The following is an 18760-nucleotide window of genomic DNA, read 5'->3' on the forward strand; positions in this document are numbered from 1 at the left end:
TAAAAAAAAACATTTTATGCGGCGGTGTCATAAAACAATTTACAAATCGTTTATCAAATAAACCACTGGTTTAGCTGGTTCTAAGCATTTTCATTTTTTTTCTGGTCCTTCATAACTTAATATTCAAATCAAGCTTGTACATAACTGATTTTTAATATGCTCTGGTTTTTAAAAAATTGCCTCTTCAAAAGCTTATCACGGGTTTTGAACAACTTTGTATCATGCGTTGTGGCAAAATCCAAATATTGGTTTATAAAAATATTAAAACTACAACAAGCTAATAACCTTCCCTTTCTTCGGTCTTCCCCACAATAGTGGAATTCTTTATCTTTGGGCCCCTCCCTTACCACGCTTTCAAGTGGACTCCAGATCCCTATCCCCAGCCAATTGCTCCAGTAATTTTGTGTTTAGGTTCACTACCCAATCGCAGAACTGTCCATCCTTGAGGTTAACGAAGTCGGCCAGAAACACATTTACCCTGGGCTCGTCGTTTGGCTTAAAGGGACCAGGAATCTGTTCCTGAATCCAAGGCTGTAGCTTCTTGTCCACCCGTTTTGCTGTGCTCTTTAGGGTGAAGAAGAGCCGGAAGGCGATATAGCGGCCTGTGGGCGTGATTAGGCACTGGGAGACATAACCCTGTTGGGGCTGTCGCGAGAGTAGGGAGTCCTCCAGAAAGGATTGCAGCTTCTTGACACTCGCTTTATTGGGCCACGGCGTGGGCCACGCATAACTGGGCCAGAATCTCAGCGGCAGCGGAATGGGACATCGCCTATAGATGACCACCACGCTGCGCTGCATTTCTAAACATCTATTCAGAGTACAATTCTTGAGGGAACCATCTACCGTGGAGTACAGACGATGTGCGAAGAACTGGATCAGATCCTTGTGCAGCTGCTGGTGATGAGCCACTGTCATGGCATAAAAATGCTGTAGATCTAGGATTACCACCTCCTCTGGATGGGAGTCCACGAACTGGCGAATCTCTAAAAGCGGCTCGAAAATCTCCATGGCGAAGAGGCCATGACAGTAGTAAAACTTCTCATCTTTCTGGGCTATCCTTAGATCAAAGTACCGCACGCCCAACTCCAGTTGCTCCAATGCCCCAGAGGATTGCGTCTTGCTCCAACGGCGGACGAAGCAGGGAAAGAAGCGATGCCATCGCCTAATGGAAGTTTCCGCATCTGGCGATAGTTCAGACTTGCTATTTATGCCATATGTCATCGCATTGTGGGCACCTATACTAGATTGCAGACTCCTCAATTAATTCAGTTAGTGCGATGATCTCATCGTACCTGGAATAGCCAGATTGATGATGGACAGGTCGCGCAATTCACTTGGCAGATCCCTCATCCAGTGATCCATGGTCATGGTTCCTCCTCGTCCTTCTAAATCTTTCGATAAAGACTCAAATATAGGCCCATACACCGATGAAGGTGTTGTTGATATTAAGGTTGTCTATAAATAATCCAGAGGCTTCCCAAGGGGTTCATTCGGCTATTGCGCGGTATATTTAGTAGGGCTGCATTATATTGTGGCATTTATTAAATACCAAACAAATAAACACAGCGTACAGTAGATACTCGGCTGCAACCACTGTGCTGAAATGGCATTGCTGAAATATCGTAATAACTGCAGGAACCTAGCTACCTAAAATGTAAGTTGCAAGCTTAATATATATTTGTTAAACCTATAGATTTTATTCCACTTATGTCGTGGCCGTGCTTTAAAAACAAGATTCACTGTGTTGTTTTGAAATCAGCTGTTCAGTTGCTCGTTAGGGAATGTGAATCACATTGCTTTTTCTTTATTTCTTGGTTTTTTATCATAGCAAGTGTACCTGAGGATGTCGCGGGAGTGCGAGTTCCTGGTGGTTGGAGGAGGTATCGCTGGCGTCAGCTGCGTCGAGTCCCTGGTCATTTGCAGACCCAACGCCTCCGTTCTCCTGCTCACGGAGTCCAGCGTCGTAAAGAGTGTCACCAATTTGGTGCCGGTGGCTCGCTATCTGCACAAGTTCGACGTTCGGGAGCAGGATGTCTCCGAAATGGGAGCTAGTTTCGAGACCCTAGTGGATCAACTGGATCACATCAACAGCAGCGAGCACTTCATCCGCACAAAAGCGGGTGTGGAGGTCAAGTATCGCTATCTGTGCCTCTGCACTGGTGGTACACCCAAACTCTTCTCCGGCCAAGTAAAAGATCCCCTTGTCATTGGCATTCGAGACACGGACTCTGTACTGCAGCTGCAGCGAAAATTGGCGACAGCCAAGGATATCATGATCTTGGGCAATGGCGGCATTGCCAGTGAGTTGGCCTACGAGCTGAAGGAAGTAAATGTCCATTGGGTGGTCAAGGATTCCCACATCTCGGCTACATTTGTGGATCCGGGAGCAGCGGAGTTCTTTCACATAGCCATGAATGAAGTTAATGAGCAGGATTCCTCTCCGGTTACAGCTATTAAGCGAATGCGGTACAGTGAAGTGCTGCCCAAGGAGCAGACAAGCAACCATGGAGCTGCATTGGGTCCGGATTGGCATCGCACCTTCGATTTGAGTGGAGCAGGTGAAAGGGGAGCGAAACGCCTACCGAAGATCTATTACAAATCCCGCGTACATAGCGTTCAGAATCTCGCCGACAACGCAGGTGTTATAGTCAACTTGGAGCATGAGGATGGGAGCTTTGAGCAGTTAACCTGTGATTTTATTGTTTCCGCAACGGGAGTTTTGCCTAATACCCACTACACCTGTGATTCCCCACTTAAATATTCCGCCGATGGTGGCATATCCGTGGATGAAATGATGCGTACCAATCTGGTCGACGTGTTTGCGGCCGGAGATGTATGCACGGCCAACTGGCCAGCCGCGATGCACTGGTTCCAGATGCGTCTGTGGACTCAGGCTCGGCAAATGGGCTCCATGGCGGGGAGGAGTATGGCGGCCGCCAGTGAAGGTGAAAGTGTGTATCAGGATTTCTGCTTCGAGCTCTTCGGCCACGTAACCAAACTTTTCGGATATCCTGTTGTCCTATTGGGACGCTTTAATGGTCAGGATTTGGGCAGGGACTACGATATTCTGGTGCGCTGTACGAGAAACAAGGAATACATCAAGTTTGTGCTTCAGAATAACAGACTACGGGGAGCCATGCTAATCGGCAACTCTGATCTCGCAGAGACCTGCGAGAACCTCATCTTGAACGGCATCGATTTGGAGCCATATGGCAATGACATTCTTAATCCCGACATTGACATTGAAGATTATTTTGATTAGTTTATTATGCGCTAGCTTATAGTATTAAATATATTTAAAATAATTCATATTTTGGAGCTTACTGCTAGGATTGGCTTGTACCTGGATTCGGTGTTGCTTTTTTTGGCCGCTGTCATTTAAGCTTGCCCTCGGTGCCTGGGAAATATTCGTTTGAATGGTAGATTATATATAGACCTTAATGGATGACAACCGTTTGCAATACTCACCCACATACTTGATCTCATCGAAGGCCTTTCGCGCCTTTTTCAGCTCCTCGTTCATTGTCAGGAGATCCTTGACCCTGGCGTATTTTCGAGGATCTTTGCGCACTAGGAAGATAATGTCCTCGACTTGAACGCGGCCTGTTCGTCCGATCTCCATTGCCCGGTGAGTGGTCTCAGCGATATACTCGATGACTAGGTCTTCCAGCAGATCTACGGTTTCCGTGTATGGATTTTTGTCATCTCCAAATCCGAACATCATGCAGCGCAGCTCCTTGCTGAAAAGGCGCTTTCGTCCTGAGTTGGTAGCCACAAATTGGTCATCATCCGCATCGTCATCATAGTTAAACTAAAATGTGTGGTTAGCTAAGAATAGAAGACTTGGAGCTGTTGCTTTTACTATTTTCTTACATCGCCGCCCTCGAAATTCTCCTCTGGCATGCTATTTGAGGCCATAGTGCTCAAATTTGTATTAAAATGTTTAATTTCTATACGAATGTTGTGTTTATGAAAACAACACTGCACTGAATAAGTACTGTAATCGATACTTACAGTACTGCTGGCGATAAATTATTGCGAAAAGTAGCTGATCCTAAGACTAGCCAGAAATAGCTAGATCGGGAACACACATTTTAAATATCTGAGCATGTCAAGCAGATTTTCAATACCTAAGCTCGTGTTCACACATATGAAATATATTCAAAAACATACAAAAGTAGTTTCAAAATAAAAGCTATTTAAATAATAGCCAACGAGTAAAGAGCTAGAAAACTCAACGCATGGTTGTACTGTGCGATAACGCCACTCGAACAATCGTTATCGAAGCCTTTGCCTGCACACGCATTTCAAAAATTTGTATAAACGAACACAAAGTTCATTTAATAGAGGAAAATGGAAGTGTTTACCTTTGAAAAATCGTATTTGGAGCGCCTAAAAGAAGCGGAGGCGGTACTTTCGTGGGAAGGAGCCGTGATGCCCGCATCCCAGGTTCGATCCGAGTGGAAATCCTACGTAGAATTAAAAATTGAGCCTGCAGGTAAGCCACCCACACACACACTCGTGCGAAAAAAAACGCAACAAATCAACTACATGTATACTATATACTATATGGATTATAGGATGGCAGGCGTTTTGGAAAATACCGCGCGTTATTTGCGAGGATCTGAAACTTCGCTATCCTACCATTGTTTATGGCTACGTGGAGCAGGTGATCTTCGACGAGCTAAAGGCGGTATTTGTGGTGACCGCCGTGCAGGATAACGATGTCCACCTTCCGGAGAGTAATGAGGTGTCACTGGTGGAGCTGTGGCCCACTGTGCAGCAGGAGAACACAGCTCTGAATGCGGATACCACCGCGGAATGCATCGATCGGTTGCGGTTCTTCTACACGCATGTGTGGATGCCTTGGGACAAGGACTACGACGATGATCGCGACTGGGTGCAACAGCATCTGCAGGCTCGTATCCAACTAGTTTGCGATCTCAGCAAGAACAGACTACCTCGCCCACTGGCATTGCACATGCGCACCCTGCTCACCGAAGCCAAATACATTCAGCAGCGTTTGGACTATCTAGAATTGGACCTCAGTGATGTCGAGAGCGACGACGAGGCTGTGGAGCTCAATGACAACGCAGCAGAGCCCGCTAAAAAACAATCTAGGACGGGCAGTGCCAATGGCAGTCTCAATGTTTCCAGTCTGCCGGTAACCGATCTTATGTGCTTGCACCTGCGCATGGCCATCATAAGGAGCGAGTTCGAAATCCTCGAAAATCCTGAAATGAGGCGAGCCTACAGTGAACTGCAGTCAAACAGCCTCAAGCGACTTCGCTGCTCATCAGGGAGAGCCAGACAATCGGAGGATTTCTTGGTAGAGCGGAATCCCATAAGCCATGTGGTAACCTTACCGGGGAAACTGCAGCAGCAGCTGGAACTGCTGAAGCTGGCCCAGACACTGGTCAAGCCGGAATCGCAAGTGCAGCTGTCCAATACGCTGCAGGATGTCCTGAGCATCTGCCAGAGCAACGATGATATTCTGCTTTCGCCTGGCGAGCATACAATCAAATTCTTGGAGCACCTCAACGATAATGGTAGCCTGAGGGGGCTCACACAGCCAAAAGCCATACTAACTCCTGCTGCAGATCTTTCCCTGCTGCCTGTGGTGTGCTCAAGTGATGAGGACAGCACCCTGCTGGTCATTGATGGCGACTATACCTTGTCCGAATTGGTATTGGATTGCCGCCATGTCCGGAGAGGAATCCTGCTGCGCAACGGCACTTTGACTATGCAAGGGTGTCGCATGCTGGGCGATGGGACCTCCAGCACCCAGGAGGGTATTGTCTGCATGCCAGGCGCTAGCGTGGAACTCAAAAGTTGCCTAATTGAAAACTTTGCTGTGGGTGTATCGATGCGACCGAAATCTAGCGCTGAGTTGGGAAACGTCCAGTTTATGACCTGCAAGACTGGACTGGAGTTGCTTGAGAAAACCACTTCGGTTAATCTGCAGGGTAGCAAGTGCAGTTTTGAAAACTGTGCTTTAGGAATCCTGGCAGATGGCTTCGTTTTGGGAGAGCAGAAAATGGAAAAGCCACTGGTTTTACACAAATTCAGCGAACTTCAACGGTAAATAAAAATACCTTATACTTTAACCCTTAAAAATTAAACTAATATGCCGTTTTGCAGGTACAACGAGGACAACTTGCTAGGTAATTGCAGCTTTTACAACTGCGGGAAAAATGTGCAGGTTTTCCCCGAATCCGGTCAGCTGCTGGCTCAGCGATCGCAGCACCAACTCCTTGATGACGAACTCGGGGGGGAGAACAAGGAGAACATTCAAATGGTCTAGGGGTACATTATGTACATAAGCATTTAAATCAGTTAACCCGAAACAGCAATTACTTGATTAATAAATTTAAACTTAGCGGTAACCGAGCCTATTGATATTTGTCAATAAAAAATAATGGAAAACTCTTTAGCCTAGTGTCTTTATCTTGCGATTTTGTTGTAAATTTAGTTAATATATAATATTACACCGTTTCGACAAAGGTAATCGACATGCCAGAGAGTGTGCCATTAATACAGAATTACTCCGATCAATACGCATCCTGAATTTGTTTACGGTAATTTCTTTTAATTAAAACAAGGTAGTTAGTTAAGCTTTCTGCTTCTGCTCCTGGCCGTAGTACTCGTTGTAATCATACTCCCTGAAGGGCACATCATATGTTATGTATCCGGAGTCGCGGGCCTGCTGAACGGCGACCATTAGTCGCAAATGACTCTTTTGGCACAGGCCTGTCTTTGAGTAGCTGAGAACGTCTCCGCTGTGGGGCGATATGAACTGCTCCAGGAGCTCCGTGTTGCGGTAGTCCAGTACCAAGTACTCATCACGGCAAATGGGACAAGGATTTCCGGTTGTGATACGGTTCTGGCGAATGCACGTCTTTCGCGTTTTGCGCGGCGCATACATGCCCTTGTGGTTGCGCCTAAAGAGATTGTATGCAATGGAAGATTTCATGTGCATGTTTTCAATTGCACTTACCGATACTGCGTCCACACAAAGTCCTCGCCGTAGGTTTGCTTGTAAGCGGCGCTCTTTAAGTATCGAATCGAGGTCTCCACGGGGATGGCCTTGCTGCGATCCTTCGCGTCCGGTGCGGAACCACTGGCGCTATCCTCCCCTTCACCTTCTGTGGCAGCCGCATCATTTCCCTCAGTCGAAGTCTCCGCTTTGCATCGGAAGGCGCTGGCCGTGTGAAAAGCTCCACGGCTATTCCGAGTAATGGTGGCTAGCCCTCTGTAAACTCCACGTGCAATAGGCAACATTTTATTTCAATAAAACAAGGTATTTATTTCAAAAAATGCAGAGGCGACGACGTAACAAGGTAAGTTGCGTGCAGCCGGTGGACCAGCTGTTTTCCGACTTGCTGGCAGCGCTGCCGAAGTATCGACTATCGATACATTCAGGGGCGGAACATTCCCCGACCAAAGTTTGGCTTGATACTTTTTCAATTAGTTTATACTTAAGCTTTGGTTGTTTCTATCTGAAGGGTTACTAGCCTAGAACTATTTTCATAAATAAATAAATATACATTTATAAGACATGAATTATTTTTTTAATTGCTTAACAACTCTCGTTTAAACTGAAACATAAATAAAGCTATTGAAGGTACATCGTTTGCGGTTGAAGTTTCAAATTTCTTAATCATAATTTGCACTTGCTTAACCGTCAAAATTTGAATAGTTTTAACAAAGACGAAAGGACTGAGTTACAAACTGTGGGCGTTTGAAAATGCTAGAATAAACTGTGAGTAAGGCAACATGGCCAAAACCAAAACCCAATTGGCCTCCCAACGTAACGGTAAAGGCCGACCCTCACGTTGACACCCACACACACGCGACTTCGGGGGCATGAATGAAAATGGCTGCGCCGTACGATTCGGTTTTCCTGTTAGTTTAGTTTCTTTCGGAATTTACTGGTGCAAAGTAGCGGCACTATTACTGCAGCTCCCGCGCCCGCGTGTGTGTGTGAGTGTGTGCGAGAGTGCGCGGCGTGCGTGTGTGTGTGTGTGAGTGTACGGTGGGGCAGCCTTAAATCACGTGCATAGAAAAAAACGAAAGAAAAAAGCATTTATTTACATTTGGATGCCACTATAAAAAATAGGACGCCGACGCCTGGGTTCGCTGTAAATCGACGTTAGTGAATGCCTAACAATTCCTTGCGTGTGCACATGTTTTTGGTCCTAATCAATACTTGGCAGACGGTCATTTAGATTTAATTGTTGCAAGAAATAGGCCTCAAAACAACAACAACTTCGGAGCGCCAACAATAACAATTAAAACACCTGCGAAGCGGTGAGTAATTTTCGCTTGCCTTATAAATAGAGCCGATTGCAGGTTTCTTATCAATTTGCGAAAAGTCGCGACAACAAACAAACGGGGCTATAAATACCGCTATGCCAACTACAAATGTTTAAAACAAGAGCGCAGTTGGGCGGGCAAACAAAAGCTGCTGGCTTTGTCACCCGAAAGGAATGGGGTGGACCTTTCTCAAACCACCTGCCTTTGGAAAACGAAACCAACTTTCCCATTTGGAGTGTCTTTTCGCGCATTTCGTGTAATAAATTGTTTTTCCTGCGGCGCCACAACGAAAATCGTGGCTACGCTGTGCCAAATTATTACCTGTTGGCTGTGCGCCCTTTTTTATGCCTTTCGCGAGCAAACAAACGAATAATTAGCCAGGCGGGCGGCTCGAAGGTCGGAGTTCTCTGTTCTCAGGACAACAAATTTTGGAAAAACTCTTTGGGTTTTGTGGGTTTTCAGCGCAGTGGTTCTTAAATTGCTTGAAAAAACTATGCTAAGAAACAGTGTACAAAATTTATTATTGTTAGTATATCTAACATTTAATAATATATTTATATATTGTTTTAATTCTTCCAATGTGAAAGTTAAACTTGTGTAAAGGTAACCATTTTGTTCTTCAAAAAGTGATCCCTGCTCAAATTAAATGGCTTTAAAAATTATATTGATGATATACAAGAAACCACCAAATAATTACAGTTAGCACATAAAATACATATTCCATAGAACATTTTTTAAGAAAGGAATTTTAAGTTTTTTTTTGGTAACTGAAATAAAATTAAATTAGCAAACGATCGACTTGTACCCAGTGGCTACAGGGTATCTAGAACAGGCGTGGGCTGCCCTGAAGTCGGCGCCAAAGAATTTAGTTGTCGGCATTCTCACATTCATTTAGGTTTCTTCGCTCAGCACCGCCCACCACCCACAATCGCTACATTTACACCCACAACTTCAGGAGTTGGCATGTGTTTTTACACCCGTTAGTCGAAGAGTAAAAGGGTATGCTGGATTCGCTGAAAAGCATGTAACAGGTGTAATAGGTACATAAAATCGTATCCACCCCTATGAAGTATATGTGTTCCTGAAAAGCATGAAAAGCTTGAGATAAAATTATAAGAATTACAGGAATCATAAGAGCTTAATATTTCAAAATAATCACGAAGGTTCTAACGACGCAGCAATAGTATCTACCTGCCAAACAACATTTTAGCTGTAATATTCCTTAAGTTATTCCTTAAAGATATGGGTAAAGGGTGTCTGATAGTCGAGTCACTCGACTACAGCGTTCTCCCAAGTTGAAATTCGAATCAGCGCTCTACTGGGTTCATTCCGTCCGTCTGTTTATCCTGGCCGATGCACGTCACCTGGAAATGTTTGCGTTTGCCAGCTGGGCGTATTGGAACTCAGCCATCGCATTACAGGTCCTGTCCTCGTGTCCTTCGAGACTCCCGGATTCGGAAACATTAGTAGCAGGGAATATATGGCCACGCGTGTTTCGGCGGTGCTTTATCAATAGGCAGTTGCCGGTTTTGATTAATGTGCTTTCGCCATAGTTCCCTAATGAAATACGGCCTATGGAGCATTTGGAACAGTTAATTTGTGTAATACTTCCGACTATTATTGGGATAATTTGTGTAATTGCGAGCGCGTTTGTCAATTTCTAGTCCCAATTGCGCTTTGGGGCAGTAAGTATTCTTAATTCAAACAAAATTAACGGCAATCAATAAACTAGTGCACTCCAGAGGGAAAACTTTCTGGTATATTTTTTATTTTATGTGATCTTTCTGGTTTCCCGGACTTATTACTATTAATATTGGTCTGGACTCCTCTAGACTGTGCTTCATGTCCCTTACCGAGGTTGTAATCCCCGGAGGTAGTACATCTTGAGGTGAGAAGGGCATAGTTGTTTACTTAAAATAACATTATTTTGAACCTACTCCAAGTGCAAATGAGACTTTTGTTTGTTGTACACGTTTCCGCCCACATATCGTGTTTGAACCCATTTACGAGCGAGCAGAGGGCCATCAACTATAAAGCACCGAATAACAAAGAAACAAATAAGCTGCTAAAAATATAATACTAATATAAGCCCATCGCGTTAATCAACCTACCCAAAAAAAGAGCTAGATAGCCTTCACAACAATTTAAATACCAATTTGCCTAATTAAGGCACCTCCAGACCGCGCCTCCGCCTATGACAACTCAACTGAACTCAACTCAGGTCAGTCGGTAGGGTTAGCTTCTGGAGGTCCCTGCAGACCAGGCGTAAGTCCAAAATATTGCGTGACCAGTCGTTTGGGGATGAAGGGGGTGGGAGGTCGGTGCAGCTGGAGGTAATGACATCAACGAACGTCGCAACAAGCTGGGATCCCTGACCAGAGGTCATCGGTTGGAGCTACGCGACGGTGTGTCCTTTGGTTGCGCTGCAGCTAAAGCTGTTGGTTTTCGAAAACATTTTAATCATTTAAATATATAGAAATAAGTATTTTATGACCACATGGCTGCCCTCGCAATCATCAATTATGTAGGGGCGACCAATTGAACCAGATGCCATTATTCACAGGCAATCAATTCCGGTGGCCTGACATTGAATTCAGCCAATGCATTGAATTCAATCAGTCAGGAATCGTCGTCAAGGCCTCCAAGCTGTTTACTTCGCTCGATTCCCGTCTTACACTCCTCCATCCACAGACGATGACGGCCAAGAGCGATATGGATATTCTGGCCAACTCCATGTATGAGGACGACCCCAATGGCAACCTAGCGCCCGCCACCACCAAAGATCAGGAATCGGCCAAGCCGGAGGAGCTAAAGGTCACCACAGCTGGCACCAATACCACCCAATCACCCAATTCGGCGACCATAACTTCGACTTCTCCGCGATGGGGTCCGCAGAATAAGGGCGCCCAGGAACTGGCCCTTTTGTACAGTCCAGGTGAGCAATTCCCACAGGTTACAAGCTGTTACGGGGAAAGTTACTGGAAGGTGAACTAGAAGGCAACAGCCGATGATTAAAAAGAAGGAGACTAATATGTATAATGCCGACCTACAGAGATACATACTCTGAGTAAGAACTTTAGCACTAACAGAAAGAATTTAGGCTTCTAGCACTATATTTTTTAAATTGAGTTATCAGTAGATTAATTCCTTAGTTTGTTGAAGCGAGTTAATCATTTATCATTTATAACCATTAATCATTTTACTTGTAGAGCGCAAGGGTAAATGGTGCGATCGCAGAAACATTGGTGTTTACATACTCCAAATCCCTCTGACTTCCTTTACCTTAGTAATGGGTATATGATAGTCCAGACACTCGATTATAGGGCGCTCTGTTGGATTTTCGTGAATTCTTGATTTACATTTTTTTATTTAAACAGGAAAACGTGCCCAGGAAATCATTTGCGTCTACACCTGCATTGGCCTTATGATCATTAACCTGGCCCTGATTGTTAGGCACTTGCGATTGGAGCGGATTAGTGTGGCCTTTCTGTCCGCCCTGTGCGGCATTATAACGGCTGACTTTGCCTCTGGCTTGGTTCACTGGGCGGCGGACACATGGGGATCGGTGGACATACCCATGATTGGAAAGGTATGCCGCATATACATACATCGAGAATCGAATGCGTCATGTGATACAGAAAATATTTTTGATTCTTCCAGAACTTTCTGCGACCCTTTCGCGAGCATCATCTGGATCCCACATCCATAACGCGACACGATTTCATTGAGACAAATGGCGACAACTTTATGGTTGGCATACCAATCCTCGGGTACTTGGCTCACTATTTTTACATACGGACGCCCAGCGAGATACAGCAACACTTCGGCTGGATAGCCTATGTGTTCCTCTGCTCCATATTCGTGGCCATGACCAATCAGGTATATCGAAATGTTTTTCCTAAGCTTCCTGCCTAAGCTTAAAACGCATCCTATTAAGATACACAAATGGTCGCATACATATTGGGGATTGCCGAGGTGGGTCCTGTTACTCCAAAGCTGTCACATAATCCTGCCACGCAAGCATCATCGCATCCATCACGTGGCGCCCCACGAGACCTACTTTTGCATCACCACCGGATGGCTTAACTGGCCACTGGAACGCATCAGGTACGGCCTCCTATCAAAACAACAGATATGGATGTAATGTCTTTTGTATTCGAGTAGATTCTGGTCAACATTCGAGCTCATCATCGAGCATTTTACGGGTCTCAAGCCCCGAGATGACGACCTGAAATGGGCCAAGAAACTCACATAGGTGCGCCGCCCAGCGACTGTATATAGGAACCTTGGACCAAAAGCAGCCTTACATTGCTGAACGTCACCTTCAAATGTTATCATACAATCGGAATGTCTAACAGAATGAAGTGGCTTTAAATGAGACAAGATACAAGATGCACCCATACTTATTAGGTTAATGGCATAGTTCTCAGTTGCATGTTTGTTAAAAATAGTTGATTGTTTTAGATTAAGTTAGTGTTTTTTAAATACTTTATTACTATTGTACACCTGCACACACTCGCACAATAGAGCGCATAAACTAATTGATCTCGCCACAGATTAATCATACTACGAGTGAGCCTTACGTATACCTAAAAAAAAAGGAACAAATTACTAACTATTGAGCACAAGCTTGTCTGATCAATTTTGAAAGATTTACACAAAATATATTAAATTATTACTCGATATAAATGTAAGCTTGACGAGCAACAAAAGACATTTTAATACCGTCTAATGTTCGCTGCTTAGTTGTGGCCATAAAGTAAATCAATTTATTTACAACTATGTATACATACAAGATACAATTAAACTAGGCGCTGTATGCAATCAAATATGTGACTTAAAACCTTTGCCTTAAAACGTTTTTATATTATAAACTGTTCTAGAGAAGCGAAATCAGTTTTAGTAGGCACACTTTTAGTGGCAAGTGTAAGAGACCAGTTAGTATAATTTATTTCCAAAGAATTTGGCTATGTGCAACTGTTTTTAAGTAATAGGCGTTGAAAAGGCTAGTTGCTTATATCATTTGAGGTATTGTTGCTTAATGCAGTAATTATAAGACGGCAATATTTTTTGTGATCTGAGAAAATAAATCAATAAGCTAAAAACATGGTATAAATATTATTATGTTGTACTTCTATTTTACGAAGTGAGTTGCAAGTTGAAAGAAAGAAGGTTTCTATAAGCATACTTTTATTTATTTATGTGTAAGGTTGCTACTAAAGGGGCATAAACAAATATTTCAAAAATAATAGGTATTGTTGCCTTTTTGAATTAAGTTTTGGAAGCCTTGTTCGCATTTCTTTGGAGCTTATCCCTCTTTTTCTGGGCATCCCGCTCCCGAGCCTTTGTCCACATGGCGATCTTCTGCCGAGTGCGTTCCTCGTGGATGGCCACCTCCATTTCTGCACGTGCTTGGTACTGTCTTACCTGAGATTCGTTGTGGAGGAAGAAGGGTCTACAGCTCCTGCGCATCCAGCTTTTGCAGTTGGCGGCTCTATTTCTCTTTTTTTTTGGGAGTAAAGCAGGTGGAGCTTCCTGCGGTTCCGGAACCGGGTTTGTAACCTCAACTTCCCTTAATCTTTTGTTTTGCCGCTTCATTCGATACAAAAGGACCAAAAGGATAACGATTGCGCAGAGGACCAGAAATAGAGCCACCAATCTTTCTGGATCAAGAGCCTCCTCCACCTCTTCTACTTGATCCATATCATCCAGATCATCGAGCTCATCCGGATCATCCACATCCTTATCCTCTTCAGCCACTTCCTTGGCCAATTCCCGCTTCAGCCGATGGCAATCTACGACGGACATGGCCTCCACATCCGCCTTATAGACAACAGGGGTATTGTCCAGACCCCACTTGGGCAATGTATTGGCTTTGAAGAGATCCCGACACTTGGAGTATACCTGGACCATCCATTTCTGGCACTCTGGCCTGTTGATATCGACTTGGCAAATCGGATTCATAATCATTGAAATAGGTTACGAGAATTGTTTTTTTATTTATCAGATGATTACATATTAATATCCCACTACGCTTCGAAGAAAATGTTATCTTTTGTTAAGTACGCCCTATTCGTGAATTCATAAGACTTTGAAGATTCTCACATAAAACCGTACATCGTATCGTAAATCGTACAACAATTTCGTTGGGCTATACGGAATGCAACCCAGAAAATGCAGTTCGGCAATAAACGGGTGTCAGTTTCCAGTCCAACGGCCGCAATCGACCTCACGGAAATGATACTCCAGTAACGGGCGTAGTTCAGCAACAGGGTATTGACTCCCAAAATAGGGGAAATATGCAATATGTCTCCTAGGTGGGAACACTTGGCCTATCAGACCGATGACCAGAGTAGCCAAGAAGAAACTTCGGCCAACCGAGACAAAGAAGAGTGAAGTTCTTTCTTCTCCCGGGTGGTGTCATACTCGGGAGAAGACCGTCTGAAGACAAAGATTGCTGTCCAAAGTGAAATTTATCGATCTCGTAGTCAAGAAGTCCAGAGGATAACAGGTATGGAAACCCTGTATACGCATCACATATAACTGTGGATGGCGGTCCTCGTAGTGACAAAGTGCACCAACTATGGCGCACCAAGTAGTTTTATAAAATCACTCTCCGAAATACATACTAAGTGAATGCGAGCTACTCCTGGTGTTAGTATTGACGTAAACTTACCCACTGAAAAATTAATAATAATTAATATCAATCAAAAACACCTCCTCACGAGGAAAGAAAAGGAAAGATCGAGCCCTAAGAAGTCAAACAACAGGTTGCTATCATCTAATGTGACAAAAAATTAAAAATTCCGAAAGTAATAGTAGTTTTTAGGCGTTAGGGTTATCGTGTAAAATTTGTTTGAGATTAGGCATGCAGTTTTTGGTGACTAAATGTGCAAGTTTTCTTAAGAACGTTGCCACGCCCATTTCAATGACCAAAAATCAAATTTCCATTCGCACTCTTTTGAAAAATGTTTTGATTTTGTTTCTTTTTTTATTAGTGTTGTAAACTTTTATTGGGTTGCGAACAAGTTTTTGCCACGTTTTTATTAGACTTGGACATTTCTAATAACTTGCCTAAAAACTTTTAATTTAATATAATTTTAATTTAATTTAGTTATTTTTTTAAAAACATGCCCACACTTTTTAAAAATGTGTAATTTTTTTTGTTATTATTTTTTTCTCCCAAATTCTACCGATATTCCAGATAACGGGTATATGATAGTCGGGGAACTCGACTATAGCATTCATTCTTGGTTTTTTGCCCATTTCTATCGATCGCACAGACGGACATGGCCAGTGATCCTGATCAATAATTTACATATATACTTTATATGGCAGATCGATAGAAATGTACTAACAAAAAATTAAATAAATGAACAAATATTTAAAATTGTTCTTTTAAAGTGTGGGCCTGGCAGTTTTATGCGGTTTGTGGGCGTTAGAGTGGGCGTGGAAGCATCATGTAATCTGCATGCCTTTTAAGCTTCTATAGTTCCTGAGACGTTTATACGGACGGACAGACAGGCGGACGGTCAGACGGACATGATCGACATAGCTATCCTGATCAAGAATATATATTATATATATTACTTTACATGGTCGGAAACGCTTCCTTTTGCATGATACATATCTTTCAACGAGTCTAGTATACCCTTTTATGTAACAGGAAGAAGGAAACGTTTCCGACCATATAAAGTATTTATATTCTTGATCAGGATCAATAGCCTCGTTCGCACTTCCACTAGCTGAGTAACGGGTATCTGATAGTCTGAACTGGTCTATAGCATTCTATCTTGTTTTGAATTGATTCATGTTTATTACAGTTTTTGCCCAATCCTATATACAACTTGTGAAATGTGTTTCTCAAATTTACAATTTAAACATCTTGGGAATTGGTTACAGAATTTCAAGTTTTTTGACGTTCTTCATTGGCCTTCGTACTGTCAACGACCATCACAATGACTTTAATAATTTTCTTGAGGACGTCAAACAACTTTCCTCCCTGAGCAGATACTCCGTCAACTTGGTGGTTTTGCTGTGCACGATACTGCTTAATAGAATTATCGATATTATTCTTTTCCTGAGCTGTCAGATGTAGGCGACTGGAGTATTTCTCGTAAAAGGCTATCAGCTTGGGAAAATTGCGGGCCTTCGTGTATTTATCGACGGAGGGATTCCCGAAAATCTGACTTATTTCTCGGGACTTGGCCGCGAATTCAGCTTCACTTTGGGAGTGTCCTGAGCCCAAAAGGCAGCCAAGAACCAGGAGAAGGCAGCTGAAAACATTTAATATTAAGTCGGCTGGTCTTAGGCTTGGATTTAGTATTGCTTACCTAATTTGCACTGCGGAATTCATCTTCAATGTTGATGTGTCGCTGTGTACTGTTCGATTGGAACTCATAAGATGCAGTATCAATCTCTCCGCTTTATATGTGGGTTGCCAGCGTACTGCACCGCATTTTTATTACTTATTGGGTTTTTATTATAATTCATTTCTCTGAATTCGTTCTCAGGGTATCAATTCTGCACAGAAGACTACAAAAGGGTGAGATAATATAGAGGAATTCGACTTATTCTAAGAAAAGGCGCAATGAGCATTATATATAATATAATTATAAACTTTTTAAGAAGTGAATAAGATATAGAATGGGAATAAGATGGGAATAATATAGCTTGGGAATAAGAATAGAATGAAATGACTAGATTTATACAAAGTTAAAACAAGTTTATTAGTCTCATATTATGAACTAATTCGGCTTACCTATATACTATAGATAGTATATACCCAAGCAAGAGTAGCCGCTTACTATAAAATTAAATTGTCGAAATTGCTCATTATTCGTCAACGAACTTGTCGGAATGTAGCTTTGGCCACGCATTTCATTAAAAAGCGCTCACGGACTGTAAATGGGAAATTGAATTAAAGTGGGGATGTCAGAGGCTTTTCACATTTTCATTAGCTTGCGGTTCTGTCAGCGCGTTTGATCTGTGAAATTAATGCAATACAACTGCCGGAACGAACTGAGCTCTTGTAAATATCAACAACTTTCGCGAAGTTCAGTAGAATCGAGCCGACTATAGAATTCCATCTTGTTTTTAATATTTTTATATAACTTTAAAAGTTATATAAGATTGCCAAAAAACATTTTACCACGCCCACTCCTATGCCAACAAACCGCCCAAAACTATAAGGCCCTTTAGAAAAAATTAAAAATTTTTATACATTTTTTTATATTTTTTTCGCAAATATTTTTTTGTACCGATTTTTCACAAAATATAAATTCAACTAGCTGAGTAACGGGTATCTGGTAGTCGGGGAACTCGACAATGGCATTCTCCCTTGTTTTTTTTCTTTTAGTACTGTTTGGGCATGCTTCTTTCCCGTCACTTGCAAGACGGAAGAATGGACTCATCTGTGTTTAAATGTTCTCCTCGATACTCCTCCGCACGGTACTTCTTCAGACTGATCTAAGCTTATTAACTTTTTTTTCGTTTCATTTCCGTTTCTCCTCATTCCAGCTCATTGATCCACCTCTGGATTACGCTTTGATCAGCTCAATTCGCTATCGAATTGCTACTCTTTCAGTTTTGTCGCAGTTATCATTTTGCCTGTTTTAGCATTTTAACTTATACCGTGTCTTTTTAGTGTCCTTCTACGAGAGGCGGTTATAGCCATGTCCAGCCCAATTAGTGGCCCCAACCCATTCCCTGAGAACAGAAATAGAGTCTATTGCTCTACCGAGCTAGCTTCTGGGAAGTTAAATAAAGCATGAAGCTTCTCTTTTTATTTTATAAATTTTATTATAATTTATAATAAATATAATATATTATATATAAATAGTTATTATATAAATATAATTATATAAAAATAATTATAATTTTAATTTATTTTTATAATTACATATATATATTTTATCAGATTTATTGAATTCATAAATAATTTCAGCTGTTCTAGATTGAGAGTTGCTTAATAATAGAAAAACAATATCGGCGTTGCGTAACGTGGCGTTTCGTTTCGACCACTATCGTACTGCGTAGGCGAGTTGATACCAAATACTAGGATAATCCTGATGCTGGCTGATATTCTAGCTTTTAGCTCTCGAGATCTACACGTGTTCCTTTGCCTGAAGTGCACTTTTCAGCGAGTAAGTGATTCGCGACTCAAAAACTTCATAAAATCTTCAGCAGCCCAGACCGAGATACACTGCTACACTGCTGGAAATTTAATGAATAGAACCGCAAGAATACTATTTTACTCATGAGTAAAGCGTAAGAGAACTGTGTGTATAAAATACTGATAAAGCTAGGACTTCAACCATATAACACAAGCCGCTGAGGGGAGCCACAAAAGCACAATTTACCGCAAGGTGGAGCAGTGGATGGAAAGAAACAATCGCTTGGTGGAGCCACCGAACTTTAAATTTGCCACCAGGGGGAGCCGCGC

At 42.6% G+C, this 18760-nt stretch overlaps 8 protein-coding genes across 11 annotated transcripts; 3 read left to right on the forward strand and 5 right to left on the reverse strand.

The window, feature by feature from the left end:
* Positions 1 to 3: 3 nt before the first annotated feature.
* On the reverse strand, positions 4 to 1495 carry LOC6548914 (PI-PLC X domain-containing protein 2). Of its 2 annotated transcripts, none has more exons than XM_001974145.3 (2): positions 1293 to 1495; positions 4 to 1235 (listed from the first exon to the last, which is right to left on the reverse strand). In XM_001974145.3, exons 1-2 carry the CDS (start codon positions 1366 to 1368, stop codon positions 355 to 357), a joined length of 957 nt encoding a protein of 318 aa, XP_001974181.1. In that variant the 5' UTR covers positions 1369 to 1495; the 3' UTR covers positions 4 to 354. The 2 variants fall into 2 exon arrangements, with proteins under 2 accessions (XP_001974181.1, XP_015012036.1); XM_015156550.2 differs by having other exon boundaries at positions 4 to 1240; positions 1293 to 1371.
* Positions 1496 to 1562: 67 nt separating this feature from the next.
* Positions 1563 to 3305, forward strand: LOC6548913 (pyridine nucleotide-disulfide oxidoreductase domain-containing protein 1). The gene is made up of 2 exons (XM_001974144.3): positions 1563 to 1654; positions 1829 to 3305. The coding sequence occupies exon 2, from the start codon at positions 1844 to 1846 to the stop codon at positions 3260 to 3262; it is 1419 nt and encodes a 472-aa protein (XP_001974180.1). The 5' UTR covers positions 1563 to 1654; positions 1829 to 1843; the 3' UTR covers positions 3263 to 3305.
* LOC6548912 (transcription initiation factor TFIID subunit 13) lies at positions 3249 to 4023 on the reverse strand. The gene is made up of 3 exons (XM_001974143.3): positions 3874 to 4023; positions 3469 to 3811; positions 3249 to 3397 (listed from the first exon to the last, which is right to left on the reverse strand). The coding sequence occupies exons 1-3, from the start codon at positions 3916 to 3918 to the stop codon at positions 3375 to 3377; spliced, it is 411 nt and encodes a 136-aa protein (XP_001974179.1). The 5' UTR covers positions 3919 to 4023; the 3' UTR covers positions 3249 to 3374.
* A 13-nt stretch (positions 4024 to 4036) lies between these two features.
* Positions 4037 to 6429, forward strand: LOC6548911 (protein nessun dorma). Its single transcript, XM_001974142.3, has 3 exons — positions 4037 to 4498; positions 4581 to 6081; positions 6142 to 6429. The coding sequence occupies exons 1-3, from the start codon at positions 4354 to 4356 to the stop codon at positions 6302 to 6304; spliced, it is 1809 nt and encodes a 602-aa protein (XP_001974178.1). The 5' UTR covers positions 4037 to 4353; the 3' UTR covers positions 6305 to 6429.
* Positions 6430 to 6545: 116 nt separating this feature from the next.
* LOC6548910 (28S ribosomal protein S18b, mitochondrial) lies at positions 6546 to 7410 on the reverse strand. Its single transcript, XM_001974141.3, has 2 exons — positions 6998 to 7410; positions 6546 to 6941 (listed from the first exon to the last, which is right to left on the reverse strand). The coding sequence occupies exons 1-2, from the start codon at positions 7279 to 7281 to the stop codon at positions 6611 to 6613; spliced, it is 615 nt and encodes a 204-aa protein (XP_001974177.1). The 5' UTR covers positions 7282 to 7410; the 3' UTR covers positions 6546 to 6610.
* A 260-nt stretch (positions 7411 to 7670) lies between these two features.
* On the forward strand, positions 7671 to 13420 carry LOC6548909 (transmembrane protein 189). 3 transcript variants are annotated; one of them, XM_026979894.1, is made up of 7 exons: positions 7746 to 7762; positions 8120 to 8310; positions 11008 to 11251; positions 11694 to 11905; positions 11977 to 12195; positions 12254 to 12423; positions 12481 to 13420. In XM_026979894.1, the coding sequence occupies exons 3-7, from the start codon at positions 11011 to 11013 to the stop codon at positions 12569 to 12571; spliced, it is 933 nt and encodes a 310-aa protein (XP_026835695.1). In that variant the 5' UTR covers positions 7746 to 7762; positions 8120 to 8310; positions 11008 to 11010; the 3' UTR covers positions 12572 to 13420. The 3 variants fall into 3 exon arrangements, with proteins under 3 accessions (XP_026835696.1, XP_026835695.1, XP_001974176.1); XM_026979895.1 differs by lacking the exon at positions 8120 to 8310 and having other exon boundaries at positions 7671 to 7762; XM_001974140.3 differs by lacking the exon at positions 7746 to 7762 and having other exon boundaries at positions 7851 to 8310.
* A 167-nt stretch (positions 13421 to 13587) lies between these two features.
* LOC6548908 lies at positions 13588 to 14270 on the reverse strand. Its single transcript, XM_001974139.3, has one exon. It carries the CDS (start codon positions 14227 to 14229, stop codon positions 13588 to 13590), a length of 642 nt encoding a protein of 213 aa, XP_001974175.3. The 5' UTR covers positions 14230 to 14270.
* A 1952-nt stretch (positions 14271 to 16222) lies between these two features.
* LOC6548907 (protein Turandot E) lies at positions 16223 to 16717 on the reverse strand. The gene is made up of 2 exons (XM_001974138.2): positions 16650 to 16717; positions 16223 to 16592 (listed from the first exon to the last, which is right to left on the reverse strand). Exons 1-2 carry the CDS (start codon positions 16715 to 16717, stop codon positions 16223 to 16225), a joined length of 438 nt encoding a protein of 145 aa, XP_001974174.2.
* Positions 16718 to 18760: the final 2043 nt, after the last annotated feature.

The sequence above is a fragment of the Drosophila erecta genome, unplaced genomic scaffold (assembly GCF_003286155.1).
Source record: "Drosophila erecta strain 14021-0224.00,06,07 unplaced genomic scaffold, DereRS2 tig00000092-arrow-pilon, whole genome shotgun sequence".
NCBI lineage: Eukaryota > Metazoa > Arthropoda > Insecta > Diptera > Drosophilidae > Drosophila > Drosophila erecta.

What these genes read in the sequence shown, in the direction of transcription:
- LOC6548909 (XM_026979895.1), top strand. Translation starts at nt 11,011, where the DNA reads ATGACGGCCAAGAGCGATATGGATATTCTGGCCAACTCCATGTATGAG. An exon ending in GGCCCTTTTGTACAGTCCAG is followed by an intron (nt 11,252 to 11,693) that starts GTGAGCAATTCC and finishes TTATTTAAACAG; the next exon opens with GAAAACGTGCCCAGGAAATC. An exon ending in TGGCCACTGGAACGCATCAG is followed by an intron (nt 12,424 to 12,480) that starts GTACGGCCTCCT and finishes GTATTCGAGTAG; the next exon opens with ATTCTGGTCAACATTCGAGC.
- LOC6548913 (XM_001974144.3), top strand. Translation starts at nt 1,844, where the DNA reads ATGTCGCGGGAGTGCGAGTTCCTGGTGGTTGGAGGAGGTATCGCTGGC.
- LOC6548911 (XM_001974142.3), top strand. Translation starts at nt 4,354, where the DNA reads ATGGAAGTGTTTACCTTTGAAAAATCGTATTTGGAGCGCCTAAAAGAA. An exon ending in ATTAAAAATTGAGCCTGCAG is followed by an intron (nt 4,499 to 4,580) that starts GTAAGCCACCCA and finishes TATGGATTATAG; the next exon opens with GATGGCAGGCGTTTTGGAAA. An exon ending in AAATTCAGCGAACTTCAACG is followed by an intron (nt 6,082 to 6,141) that starts GTAAATAAAAAT and finishes GCCGTTTTGCAG; the next exon opens with GTACAACGAGGACAACTTGC.
- LOC6548912 (XM_001974143.3), bottom strand. Translation starts at nt 3,918, where the DNA reads ATGGCCTCAAATAGCATGCCAGAGGAGAATTTCGAGGGCGGCGAT. An exon ending in AGAATTTCGAGGGCGGCGAT is followed by an intron (nt 3,812 to 3,873) that starts GTAAGAAAATAG and finishes CACACATTTTAG; the next exon opens with TTTAACTATGATGACGATGC. An exon ending in CGATGAGATCAAGTATGTGG is followed by an intron (nt 3,398 to 3,468) that starts GTGAGTATTGCA and finishes AATATTTCCCAG; the next exon opens with GCACCGAGGGCAAGCTTAAA.
- LOC6548907 (XM_001974138.2), bottom strand. Translation starts at nt 16,717, where the DNA reads ATGAGTTCCAATCGAACAGTACACAGCGACACATCAACATTGAAGATG. An exon ending in AATTCCGCAGTGCAAATTAG is followed by an intron (nt 16,593 to 16,649) that starts GTAAGCAATACT and finishes AAATGTTTTCAG; the next exon opens with CTGCCTTCTCCTGGTTCTTG.
- LOC6548908 (XM_001974139.3), bottom strand. Translation starts at nt 14,229, where the DNA reads ATGGTCCAGGTATACTCCAAGTGTCGGGATCTCTTCAAAGCCAATACA.
- LOC6548914 (XM_001974145.3), bottom strand. Translation starts at nt 1,368, where the DNA reads ATGACCATGGATCACTGGATGAGGGATCTGCCAAGTGAATTGCGCGAC. An exon ending in CATCAATCTGGCTATTCCAG is followed by an intron (nt 1,236 to 1,292) that starts GTACGATGAGAT and finishes AATCTAGTATAG; the next exon opens with GTGCCCACAATGCGATGACA.
- LOC6548910 (XM_001974141.3), bottom strand. Translation starts at nt 7,281, where the DNA reads ATGTTGCCTATTGCACGTGGAGTTTACAGAGGGCTAGCCACCATTACT. An exon ending in TTTGTGTGGACGCAGTATCG is followed by an intron (nt 6,942 to 6,997) that starts GTAAGTGCAATT and finishes CAATCTCTTTAG; the next exon opens with GCGCAACCACAAGGGCATGT.